The sequence below is a fragment of the Aotus nancymaae genome, unplaced genomic scaffold, assembly GCF_030222135.1.
Source record: "Aotus nancymaae isolate 86718 unplaced genomic scaffold, 86718_ANA_hifiasm-v0.15.2.pri h1tg000016l, whole genome shotgun sequence".
NCBI classification, from domain to species: domain Eukaryota; kingdom Metazoa; phylum Chordata; class Mammalia; order Primates; family Aotidae; genus Aotus; species Aotus nancymaae.
This window is the reverse complement of record NW_026988428.1, coordinates 9,604,183-9,614,528: the sequence shown is the minus strand read 5'-3', so window position 1 is coordinate 9,614,528 and position 10,346 is coordinate 9,604,183. Positions and strand designations below refer to the sequence as shown.

The following is a 10,346-nucleotide window of genomic DNA, read 5'->3' as shown; positions in this document are numbered from 1 at the left end:
TGCCATAATTTGCATTTAAGGCTATGAATAAATAGTTAAGTGCATTAGTGCAAACTGTGTGCTAGTATATTAAATGAACTTGGAATAAATCTTCTGTGAGATTAATCTTACATTTTAGAACCTTGAAATGTCACACAATCAAAACTTCCCCCAAAGGTAATTCAAACATTTGAATTTTTTAAATATTTAATTTGTATACTATAAAGATTCCTTGGAATTCTATCTATCACATCATTTTAGCTGTGTTAATTCTGAAGATTTTATTTCTAGAATCCTTAACATTGCAGTCTTTGTATGTATATGATATTGCTATTACTAAAAACGAGTTTCTCTTACTGAAGAAGAAAAAAACAATATCAAATTAGAATTTTATACAAGTTTACACTGTAATTCTGTCTAGGGAAACATGATCCCCTAGGGTCATGACATTGCACAGTATCAAATGACCATCTGAAGCTCTTTCAAATATGCTTTGCACACTGAAATCAGCCACAACATCTTAACTGAAGGACTGCTAGAGAGGGTTTTTAAAAGATATTCTTTCTTGCTTCCAAAAACTACAATACACTTTCTTTATATCTAGTTGAAATTTTGTAGTGAGCTCAAATATTTTGTTTACAGAAATCTGTATCCAAAATGATACAATCTTTCTTTTCCCCTTTGTATATTTTCTATTGAGGTTGAAGTTATTGTTATATCTGCTTAAAATTTGACTAAAAATTATTAAGTTATAGAAGGAAAAAAAGGAGGGAGGGAAATTGAACAAGCATGCACATTTTATAGAAAAGAATTCTTGTAAAGTAAAGCTGTTGGACTCTAAAGTGACTTGGCCAGGAGTATGTGCTACTAAGCATTTTTTTTTTCCCTCATGTGGAGAATTGCAGATTTTATTTAAAGTATTTGGAAGTTAGAAAGAACTGTCCACATAATCTACTATACATTTTACAAGTTTCTCCAAACCAGCAACTGATTTCTAAACACTGTTTTCAGCCAAAGGACAATAAATATTTTCAGTTACATTTATTTTCAACTGCTGAAAAAGCCCTTAACCTGTTGGCTTCATAAATAGAAAACTCACTCACTACATTCATTTCTAGGATTTCTGCTCAACTCCATAAACTTTATGCAAGAATGTTTGAATTCTTTGGCTTTTTAAGTCATTCAATAGCCAACTAATTGCATTACCTTTAACACATTCACTCTTTTAGTGTTGAAGATAGTGCCCCAAAGTAATTTTTCACATGGACTTTACCATTTTCTGAATTCTTAGAAGACAAGAACAATAACCTAAACTCAGATTTCAAAAACAATGTCTTCTATTAATAATATCCTTCCCCCAAAAATAAAAAGAAACACATTTTTAAATGAGGGTTCTTTCTAGAATAGTTTATTATCCTTTCACTACCCTTACCTAAGGGATTCTTAAAATTTAGAATCATCCTGACAGCTTGTAAAAATTTCATGTTGCTGAGGCTAATTTAAAGGTTCTGACTCAGTAGGCTTGAGTGGGATCCCAGAAATCTGCACTTTTATCATGACTCCAAGGTGATGCTGATTCAAATTGGCCAAGCAAACACTCTGAGCAAATCTGCTCTATATTTTTTACTCAATTATGATTTCTGATCTCAACTATTTTTCCTACTGCTTCTTGGGAAAGCAGATCCTAGGGCAGAAGTATTCAAAGCTGTTCTCTCTGCGATATTGCAATCTGCTAGTAAGGAGTTACTTGAGCTTGAAGTGGAAGGCAGGGCATAGAGTTTCACTCTGTCACCTCTGAAATATAGCCTTGTTGTCCTTTAAAATTTAGAACTTTCCATAGCCTATGAGGTGGGAGAGAAAAAATAAACTTCAAATTTACTCTGCTGCCAACTGGCTGCTGTGCCAATGTGAGGACGGTGATGAAAAACCTGTGTCGTTTTCTTGCCATTTTCACCAGATGGAATCTATCGTAACAATTAATTTCTTTAGAAAAGCCCCTAAGGGTGGGTGTGGTGATTGTAGACAAACTGTCAGCTCCAGTGTTGACAGGATCCTTATTTCTGGGCGTTGCATTTCTCTCGGAAAACCTATAAACACTGTCGCAAAAGCAATTAATTAGCCTTTACTATTAATTTATTATACTCATTTATTTGTTAACATGAGCTTATTCCCTCAGCATAGAGAAAGGAAATTTTATTCTTCTCCCAACTGGTCTAACACAACAGATGCCTTAGCACATTTAGCAGACTTGAATTGCAGGTGGAAAATCACTTTGTGTCCCCCAGACCTAGCACACTTTTGGCGAAAGTCTTCCGCACAGTGATTATTTGAATAAATGGGAGCTAAACACCACTTCTGTAAAACTCATATTCTAAATAGGTGAATAAGAGATGTGTAAACAAACTTAACATGAGGCACAAAGGGTGGCATGAAGCAGGGGTAAATATCACAGAGTTCAGATAAAAGAAAGAAGAAAGAGAGAGGAGAGAGAGCAGGAAAGGGGAGGGAAGGGAAGAGAAAGGAGAAGAGAAAGGAGTATTAGAAGAGAAGAAATTCAGGGAAAGAGAAGGTCATTTGATTTCATGATGGGAGACAATAATGACTTTGTGGAAAAAGTGGCATGGAGGACTACCCTAAATTGTTGGTACAAGGGCCTGGGAAAGTGGCAAATACTAAAACTGATTAATGGTCAGACTGGGTCTTTAAAGGAGTGTAGTTAGAATTATTGCTAATAAACACCTCACCAGATCCTGTGTTTGGTTAATCGGTATTTAGTCTATTAGAGGTTCTCTAGGGCGTGGAAATGGCTTTATTGGGCTGAAGGGAGCCAGAGAGTATTTAAAACAAAACAAAACAAAACAAAACAGTTTGCAGCAAGTACCCTGAGAGTTTGTTACAAAAGATAACTTCGCTTATTTCACCTACCTAATCATTTAAGATATCAAGTGAAAAAGTTTTCTTTACTTTCTACTGAGAAACACAAAACGCAGGCCAAGTTTATCTCCAAAAGATAAATAAAAAGGGTTTTTAAAAAATCTTGCAGGTATTACATTTTCCCTCTCTTCTATGTGTGTTTCAGTTACTTGGAAAAGAAAACATACCTTGGTAAAATTGTCTTAACTACCACAACTTATTGATACTATTGTAATTCCCATAAGAAGAAAAAAATCACATAGATTCTCCCAAAACAAACAAAAGTTTTGTGTCATTTTCTAGAATTTGTACATATTTAATTAATGCATAAATAAATTTTATTTAATTTCTTTTTATTTTATTTATTTTGATGGCACTTCCTTGCATGATTTCCAGTAACACAAGAAAACACATGGAATAAGGAATGTGACCTCTATCAAATTATTTCTGTTTATTGTAGATTTTGAACATTTGTTTTTCCTTTTAAGTTTTCAATTTCCTGTATCTAAGGAGAAAATTATATTGAATGATGGCCACAACCAAGGGATCATCCTGTCTTTATTCCGTCCTGCATTCCACTCCCCTTCTCCACTCCAGGAATTTGGAGAATAAATGCACAGAAGTCAAGATCATACAAATACACATTTTTTTGAGACTTTTTCCCAATGTCCAATGTTCCTCAGTAAAGACGTTGACCCACAGAGAAGGCACCCTTTTCCTAGGTTATAGGCAGGCATCAGAGGCTAATAACACTAAAGGCAGCCTTAAGATTTCCCAAAGACCACAAACAAATCTTAATTTTCTATGTTGTATTATTATAAAGGTGAAAATGATGAGTCATAGGCAAAGGTCTGGCAGGGAAAATTTCACCCTGTGCCATCCCACGGGAATTGTCAGCTTATAAAAAGGCAAACTAACAAGCAAATGTAGCTTTTGTGAGAAAGAGAAAGAGACACAGGAGGCCGAGAAGATAGAAGATGAGGAGAGAAAAGGAGGGAAGGGAAGTGTAGGAGAAAAGAGGAGGAGGACAAGGGAGGGAAAAGGAGGAGAAAGGAGGAGGTGGGAAGATGAAGATGAGGTGACAGGAGAGGACAGGAGAGGAGAAACAGTTCCTTAAGAGATTAGAAATCCTGAGAGATATAAATCATATCCCAGTACCGTAGTCCCATAAATGTCTAAATCTAACAAATAACTCCTAAGGGAGTGCCAGGAACTATTCTAGACCTTGAAGATATAGCATTGAGAATAGTAGACTAACATTTCCGCCTCCATAGAACTTATTTCCTATTAGGAGTAATGCAATAATAAGATACCATAAGTAAGTAGAACGCTTATGTTAGATGGTGACAAGTGCAGGGCAGCGAGACAGGGTATGTGAAGGGGTTTCAAAATTTGGTTAAAGGAGTCCAATTAGGGTCATATTTTGTAGTTATATGAAGAAGGCAAATCATCCTGAATCAATTTAAGTTTTTAGGGGATACTACCAAAATCAACTCTGACTAAACATGAAGGGGATTTATTAGGAAGATACTGAGGTCACTTGCATAAGTAAGGAAGAAAAATTTAAAAAGTAGACATGTAAGAAACAAAAATTAAACAATTGAACAAAAAATGTTCACAGTTTTAGAAGAAACCACCAAAGAGACGTCTGCAGACTTCTATCTGGAGAATTGCTGGACTCAGTTTGCTGCTTTGGAATGGTCTTCATCTCTGTGTCTCCTATGGAGTTTTCATATTTTTAGAAGAGAGAATATTACTGACTCATTCAGGTCATAAGAAAATCAACTACAACCAAGGAAGGCCTAGAAAGTCTCTTACTGGGGTGAGGAGGTTCTGCAGGGATGAGGTCACTGGAAAAGGGTAAGTAACATGAACTAGACCACTGAAATAAGGAAGGAGAGAAACCAATTTATATCTGCAACGCTGAGTTATGTGTTTCTTCTTCAAACAATGGAGAAGGGAGAAGAGGGTTATTTTCTGCCTAGGGTGTCTTTCTTGGTATCTCTAAGCAGTCTTCAGGTAGGAAGGATAAACTTACTAGAGTTTGAGCAGAGAAGTCTCAAAGCTATACAGAGAGATGGTAAAATGGGAGACAGCCCATGACAAGCCAAAAGGAAGTCAGGAGTCTAGCACTGTTCTGCAATGGCCTCAATATCTAACTCTGTGGCCTTGAATACACTAAGGAGCATGGAATCTTAGATCCCAAAAGACTGTCGGATCTAGTCCAATTTTAACTTACGGATGAAGAAACCAAAGTTCACAGAGGTAATCGGTCATGGGCATAGTGGCAAAACTGTGATTATAATCCAGTCCTCTTTATTCCTCACTTAATCTTCTTGCCACTCTACAAAACCATTGCTAATCCAGGAAACCCTGCTTCATTTTCTTTTGTTTAAAAAAATGCTTACTAATGTCTATGGAACAGATCGTAGTCTTTTGGATGAGACTGAGCTGGGTTTAAGTCTCAGCTGCAAAACTTACCATCCATATGAGATTTGACTGATTTAACTCTTCTAAGCCCCAAAATTCTGGTTTGTAAAGTGAAGATGGGATCTAATTCATAAAACTTGTGTGATTATAAGGAGATAATCATGTGAAGATTTTGAGGAAAGATGTTAATGATTAAATAAACAACTTGTTTGGGTTGTTTGGTATAATTTGAATTATTTGTTTTGTCAATATTGTTTATGTTTATTGTCTTATCTTATGTAGTCCTTGATAAAGATGAAGGCAAAGATGAAGATGAGGAAAAAGGAGAGGAGGAGGAGAAGAAAGAAAAGGAGGAAGAGAAGGAGGAGAATAAGAAGTCAAGGAACAAGCAGCCATCACCATCAAAGCTCACACTTCAGATAAACAATCAAACCTTTAGGCTTTGTTCTCACTCTAAACTTGAGATGGAAGAGGTATGAAGGAAAAAGGATTTTTCTGTCTTAAGCTAAACATTTTCATCCTCTCTGGAGGGAGACCTGGACTCAGGCAATTGGAATTTTCTTATCAGCTCAGCAGGTGCTAAATGGGTTTACTTGGGAAACAAAGCAAGCATTTAACTTCTACAGTAAAAGAATTATTTGGAACCTCATAGACTGGTGCCTGATATTTCATCTCTGAAGTAAGAATTAGTTACAGTTTAGGGGAAAATAAAGTACAAAAATGAAAGGCTTCACTGGAGCCGAATGTAGAAGAATCTATCATGGTTACAAATAGCACTGAAGTGTATCTCCAATAGCTCTTTCAAGGTCTCAGTGAAATCTAATTCTACTTGTCTCTTATTTCTGGGGAAAGATAAAAAAGACTAGCGATAAAGGTAAACTCAAAATGGTTGTCTTGTTTGAAATTGAGTATATTTTAAAATATATCTATTTCATAAAGGTAAGCTCTGCTCTCAACTTACTTTCTGGCATGTGTTAGGCTTATTTTTAGGTAATTTTAAATGTGATTACCTTTTAGCTTAATAATGCAAATAATGAAATTAGGTTATTAGAAGAAAACACAGTAAAAGTGCTTTTTGATGTTTTGTTTTGTTTTTTGGAGGGAAAGTACAACCAAGAAATAGCATAAGAAGGCTAGCAATAGTTCTGAAACATCTGGCTTTACATAAAAATAATATAATGAACTCTGGGGACTGGGTGGGGCAGCAGTGGTGAAAGGTGGGAGGGAGCAGAGGAATGAAAGACTAAAAAGAAACTTCAGAAAAAGACTGAATATTAGATACCTGGGACTACATCTAATAAAAACTATGTAAGACTTCTACATAGACAAGTATAAAATATTACTGAATGAAAAGTTTAAAAGTCTAAATAAAAAGAGGAATATGCCATGAAAAAATAAAAGTCTAACCTTAGCAAGAGCTGAGACATCAATGAAAAGGATCTTGTATTGGGAGAAGTAGGTAATTTTCAAGATTGTAGTTTTTTAGGAAACTCTCCTGCAAGACTGTTTAAAGATATATATCTGGAAAATAATTCAAATGGGTATGTCAGTTTCTGAGAGTGTGGTTATTTATTTGTATCTATGGCAGTCTTTCCTGCTAAAATTTAAAATGTGTATTTACTGGGCAATGTCCCTCACTCTAATGATCTGATTCATAGTATCCAAGCCATGACCAAAAAATTTAGCAAATGGCATTTGATTTCCTTTTTTTTTTAAAATTAAAAATATCCTTTTTAGGCATGGCAAGGAATTTAGACAACACCTTGACATTTCAAGAATAAGGCATCTGAACACCTCTTCATATATCCCAATAGCCATGAAGTCATATTTCCTGTGGTTTCCAACTTTGACAAATAAAGGTCACTGTTTTCTCAGAACAATAGAAGTGTAATAATAAACTTAGTATTAAGAGGTTTACACTCAGGATTCCAAACCATTTAAAAAAAAAATGAAATAAAATTTTTATCCCAGATTTTTTTTTCTGGGAAATTGCCAAGGAATAAAAATGGGAAGACAGATGGAATTTTTATTCGTATTTGTTTTATGCCAATGGGTTGATAAATTTGAAAATTAACTGCAAAATCTTGGAAAGCTTCAGTTTAATCTACTTTGAGAGGAAAGAAGTCATGTTCCTATCAACAAAATGCTCAGGTTCCCTAAGAGTGGATCAGGTTTTTCTTCTGTGTACTTGTCTGGAAGAATAAAACTACTAAAAAAAAATAATACTGGCCAAATGTAATTATCAAAATAAATAATCTCTTCAGTCCTCCCAATCATCTTTTTACAACATTTAAGACCAAACTAATGTAGAGCAGGAATCTACATGAACCTAAAAGAGTGAAATGCCTCCAGTTCTGATCATTTCAGTCAGGAGCTGTTGGTCTATGAGGGACTTTAAAACAAAAGATTCCTTGGGTAGTGCCCAACTCAGATATTTCAGTATTGCTAAATATTGGCCCATAAAATAAAACAACTCACCCAAGATCTTGTTAAGGAACAAAACTAACTCTGGGAAACAGATAAGAACAGTGTGCAAGTGGTTGAAAATATAGGCTCTGGACCCTGTCTTTACAGAGACCTCCAAATAAGATCATTCGATGGTTCTGAGGGTCAAGACTTCAACATATGAATGTATCAGGGACATCATTCAACCCATAATATGGAGGAAGAGAGGAAGCAAAAAGACTGAACACGTTGAGATTATGTCAAATTAACTGAAGGTTGCATTTGAAAGGTGTATTAGCCTGTTCTCATGCTGTTATAAAGAAATTCTTGAGACTGGGTAATTTATAAAGAAAAGAGGTTTAATTGACTCACAGTTCTGCATAGCTGGGGAGGCCATGGCAAAAGGGGAAGCAGGCATGTCTTACATGTATAAAGGAAGTGAAGGTGGACAAGCCTCTTATAAAACCATCAGATCTCCCGAGAAGTCACTCAATATCACAAGAAAAACATGAAGGAAACCACCCCCATAATCCAATCACTTCCCACCAGTCTCTCCCTCAACACCTGGGGACTACAATTCAGGATGACATTTGGGTGTGGACACAAAGCCAACCCATATCAGGAGGTAACAGTGGAGATGGGGAGAAATAAATTGGAAAATTTAGTAACATTTTGGTGGCACATTCATTAGGAATTGCTAATGAAATGGATGTGAGGTATGAGAGAAAGAGAAGACTCAAGGATGCCCACTAGCTTTTTGTTTTGAGCAACTATTGAATGCCATATATCAGCTGTGCAGCTCTAGACAAATTACTTCACCTCTTTGTTCTGCAGAACTTCATTGATGATAACAGCATATATAATGCATAGGGATGTTGTGAGAATTCAGTCTGTTAATGTATGTGTAAGTAGTAAAATACATATTTGTATTAGGTATTATTTTCTCTTGATTTAAGATGCATAATTTAAATTCATTATTTTAAAAAATATATAATGCTCCTGGGTTCAACATTCAATCCAGGAAACAGAACATTGCAAGTAACTTCCATCTGCCTATTTCCTCCTCCTCAAGGCATCACTCTGCTGTCTATACTCATTATGAAAATGTTATCTTAATTTAGTGTTTATCATGTTTTGGTTTTGTTTTCATAATGTATCCTCTTAAAGAAAAGAAAATGTCTTTCCTTCTCATTTTAGGTTCATGAAAGGGATCTCTATAAGAAAAGACATATTGACAAGAAAAATGCATACATATATATTCAATATAAATTTTACATGACAAGGGAGCCTTCATAAGGAAATGAAGACCTGAAGATCAAGTAAAACTCTGTATTGTGTGTGTGTGTATGTGTGTGTGTGTGTGTGTGTGTGCGCGCGCGCGCTAGGTTTGAGGAAGAGTAGAAAGTACTGGAGATTTATTATTAGAGGACAAACATGTAGAACCTAATGGTGATAAACTGGGTGAAACTTTGCAAGACCAATTTGTTCAGGTTCTTCATGGCATCTGTATATGTTTAACTCTTTTCCTTCAGGTATAAGGAGGGCATCTCTTGAATGACTGTCTCATGGCTTACTTCAAATGAAGATCAGAAAATTCTTCCTGGATTTTATGATCTGTTTCAGGGAATAAGGGTGACCTTCCTGCTTTTGCTGTTTTCTCAAATGCCAACATAGTATATTGTCCTGAACTGCATTATACCTATACTTAGGCATAAATAAATATGTCTTAATTTTATTAACGTTGAACTATGTAAAAAAATATATCATGGTATTCACAGGATTGTTTGTTCATTCAGTGTTCTATTACCAAGATTCACGCAGGTTATTGTGTTTAGTCACAGTTCATTCATTTTTATTACAGTATAATATTCCATTGGACACCATAATTTGTAAACTGTTCTATTGACAAACTGGATTATTGGCAGTCTTTTGCCATTTGTAAGGGGCTGTTACGGGTGTTTTGTACACATCTCACATCTCCTTTGCCCAATGCAAAGTTTGTGTTGGGTTTATCTTGCTCAACCCACACCTCAAAGTATGGGTTGGCAGGCCACATAGGCATCACCTAGGAGCTTGCTAAAAATACGCAACCTTGGCTCACACCTGAGAGTTTGCAATTTAGCAAGATCCTTGGTCAATTAATAAGCACATTAAAATTTGAGAAACATTGTAGGAAAGGAACTGCTGGATTATATGATATATGAACTTTAAACTTTGCCAGATAATACCTGGTGAGTTGTACCAATTTATACCAGATACAATTGTTTCTATCTCCTTCAATCTTTAAATTGCCAGACTTCTTAATTTTTGGTAACTGAATAGGCAAAAATAACATAATTTTGTAGGTGTTCTTTTGTATTTCTTTAATTTCTAATGAGCTGAACATCTCGTTATTCTTTTTGGTAATGTTTGCTTTCTCTTCGTTCATTGTAAAACTAAGATATTTGCCTTTTTCTTTTTGGTTTGGATTCTTGTTTTTAATTATCTGTAGGTTATATTTATTATAACTATAATCATTTAGTTTATATATTTTCATCTCCTTTATAATATTTTTTGATGAACAGAAGGTCTTAATAGCA

At 35.2% G+C, this 10,346-nt stretch overlaps 1 protein-coding gene across 1 annotated transcript; it reads left to right on the top strand.

Moving 5' to 3' along the window:
* The first annotated feature begins 3,934 nt into the window (after nt 1-3,934).
* LOC135275255 (cilia- and flagella-associated protein 251-like) lies at nt 3,935-9,303 on the top strand. Its single transcript, XM_064376697.1, has 3 exons — nt 3,935-4,752; nt 5,605-5,795; nt 8,965-9,303. The coding sequence occupies exons 1-3, from the start codon at nt 4,734-4,736 to the stop codon at nt 9,061-9,063; spliced, it is 309 nt and encodes a 102-aa protein (XP_064232767.1). The 5' UTR covers nt 3,935-4,733; the 3' UTR covers nt 9,064-9,303.
* The last annotated feature ends 1,043 nt before the right edge of the window (nt 9,304-10,346 follow it).